Below are 1,873 nucleotides of genomic sequence, written 5' to 3'. Positions count from 1 at the left end.
TAGTAGCTGCTGTCGGTGCCCGGCTCCTTGTCGTAGAGGTCCCCGTTGCGGGCGGGCGGTGAGCTCTCAGTGCTGGAGGGGTAGGGGGACACACGGCGCCGCTTGCACCCCCCCTCGTACAGCCCAGGCTCGGCGGCATCACCCGGCTTGGCGGCAGGGGGCTCGGGGGCCCAGCCCTCCTCCTTGCCTTTCTCCTCACGAGGCTCCCGGTACCAGCCCAGGGCCCCGGGGTTGCCCTTGGGTGCGTACTGCCCCGTGCCCCCCCAGCTCCCCCCCGGCCCCCCGAAGGCCCCCGGCCCCTCGGGGGTAATAGGGCAGGGGGTGGGTGGGCGGCGGGCGGCAGGGTGAAGGGCTTCACCCCATAGGGCACCAGCTTGCCCCCGCCGTACCCCCCCTCATAGCCGCCGTACTCCATCGCCGTGGTGGGTGGCTGCTGGGGGGCAAAGTACCATCGGGGGGGGTCCTTGGGGGGCAGGGGCAGGGGGGGACCCCGCTCCCCGTTGTAGAAGCGCCCTGGGGGCAGCGGGTACTGCTCCTGCAGGAAGGGCTGAAAGCGGGGGCTCGGCAGCAGCTGGGGGCAGCCGGGGCCATCCGGTGGGGAGGGGGTCAGGCGGTCGCCCTCTGAGGCTCCATACATCCTGGGAGGGGATAAGGTGGGTGGGTGTAGGGGGGCTCCCTCCCAGGCCTCGGGATGGGGGCTGCGGGGAGGGCGGGGGGGTACTCACGAATCAAAGTTGTCTCGGAAGCCTTTGGCGAAGGGGTTGTGGTCGATCTTCAGCTGAGTGATCTGGGAGGAGGGATGAGGGGGATACCGGGCCTGAGGCTGTGCTGTGCTCCCAGCACAGTGCCTGCATCCCTCCCCTGCCCTTGTCCTCATCCCTTACACCCAGAATGGCCCCCCAGGTCCCATGGGGCTTGGACTGGGGGGAGAGCTGGGGATGCTGGTGTGATGGATGTGATGCTGGGGGGAGATTGGAGTAGTACAGGGACGCTGAGGGCACACAGGGTGTGCTGCAAATATGGGCGTTAGAAGGGGGAGGGGGCTGCCACTGGGGTTTCCATGATGCTTAGACCCCTGGGATGATACTGGGATGTACCAATGGGGTCTCAATGTGGGAGGGGTCCCTGGGAGGATGAGTGGGAGCTGGAGCTGTTTGGGGAAGAATAGGTGGGGTGGATCCCATGCTGGAGACCATGGGGGGGGAGGGGGGTGTCCAGTACTCACGTCGGCGTTCTGATAAGCAGTGACAGCAATGAACTGCGTCTCAGGGAAGGCGAAGGTGTGGGTATGTGGGGAGGGGTACGCAGCTTCGCCCTCCCCTTCCTTCACCTCTGTCACATGCAGCCGTGGTTGATACTTGTGCAGTGACTGCAGCACGATCATCTGTGGGCAGTGGGCTCTCAGGGTCGGTGTGACACAGCACCACGGGGTCAGTTGGGGGGTGGGGGGGGGAAATGAAGGGGATCCGGGTTGTCCTTACCTGCCCGACGTTGTTGGATGCGCCCTTGTTGTTGGTGAGCTTCAGCTTCCCAAAGGAAACCTCCTGGCGCATCCAATGCGCGCCGGTGTTGGGCGAGTCGGGGTGCAGGTAGAGGCGGTTCCCTGCAGCGGGGGTGGTCAGCACGGAGGGGTCACCCGAAGCTCTGCCCCCGTGGGGATTTGGGATGTGTGTGTGTGTGTGTATGGGGAGGGGGGGGTCGGCCCGTACCTGGCATGCTGCCCTCAGCCTTGCCGCACTGCACCCACTTGCCGCCCTGGTAACGCCAGTGGTGCTGGTCCACCAACACGACGTCCACGCACACACTGTAGTGGGCCACGGGGTTGAGTCCCGAAAGGTTGAAGCTGAGGAACGGGAACATGCGCCTGGAGGAG

The 1,873-nt window shown here is 66.0% G+C and overlaps 1 protein-coding gene across 1 annotated transcript; it reads right to left on the bottom strand.

Moving 5' to 3' along the window:
• Positions 1-4: 4 nt before the first annotated feature.
• On the bottom strand, positions 5-1,866 carry LOC100540723 (eomesodermin-like; the record flags this gene model as incomplete). The annotated part of the gene is given in 7 exon segments (XM_003213972.4): positions 5-55; positions 57-320; positions 323-638; positions 726-787; positions 1,226-1,384; positions 1,482-1,603; positions 1,710-1,866. Coding segments are annotated over 7 exon segments (1,125 nt in total), but the record flags the coding sequence as incomplete, so codon positions are not given.
• Positions 1,867-1,873: the final 7 nt, after the last annotated feature.

This window comes from Meleagris gallopavo, unplaced genomic scaffold, assembly GCF_000146605.3.
Source record: "Meleagris gallopavo isolate NT-WF06-2002-E0010 breed Aviagen turkey brand Nicholas breeding stock unplaced genomic scaffold, Turkey_5.1 ChrUn_random_7180001855414, whole genome shotgun sequence".
NCBI classification, from domain to species: domain Eukaryota; kingdom Metazoa; phylum Chordata; class Aves; order Galliformes; family Phasianidae; genus Meleagris; species Meleagris gallopavo.
The sequence above is the reverse complement of the archived record's forward strand: the minus strand, read 5'-3'. Positions and strand labels throughout refer to the sequence as shown.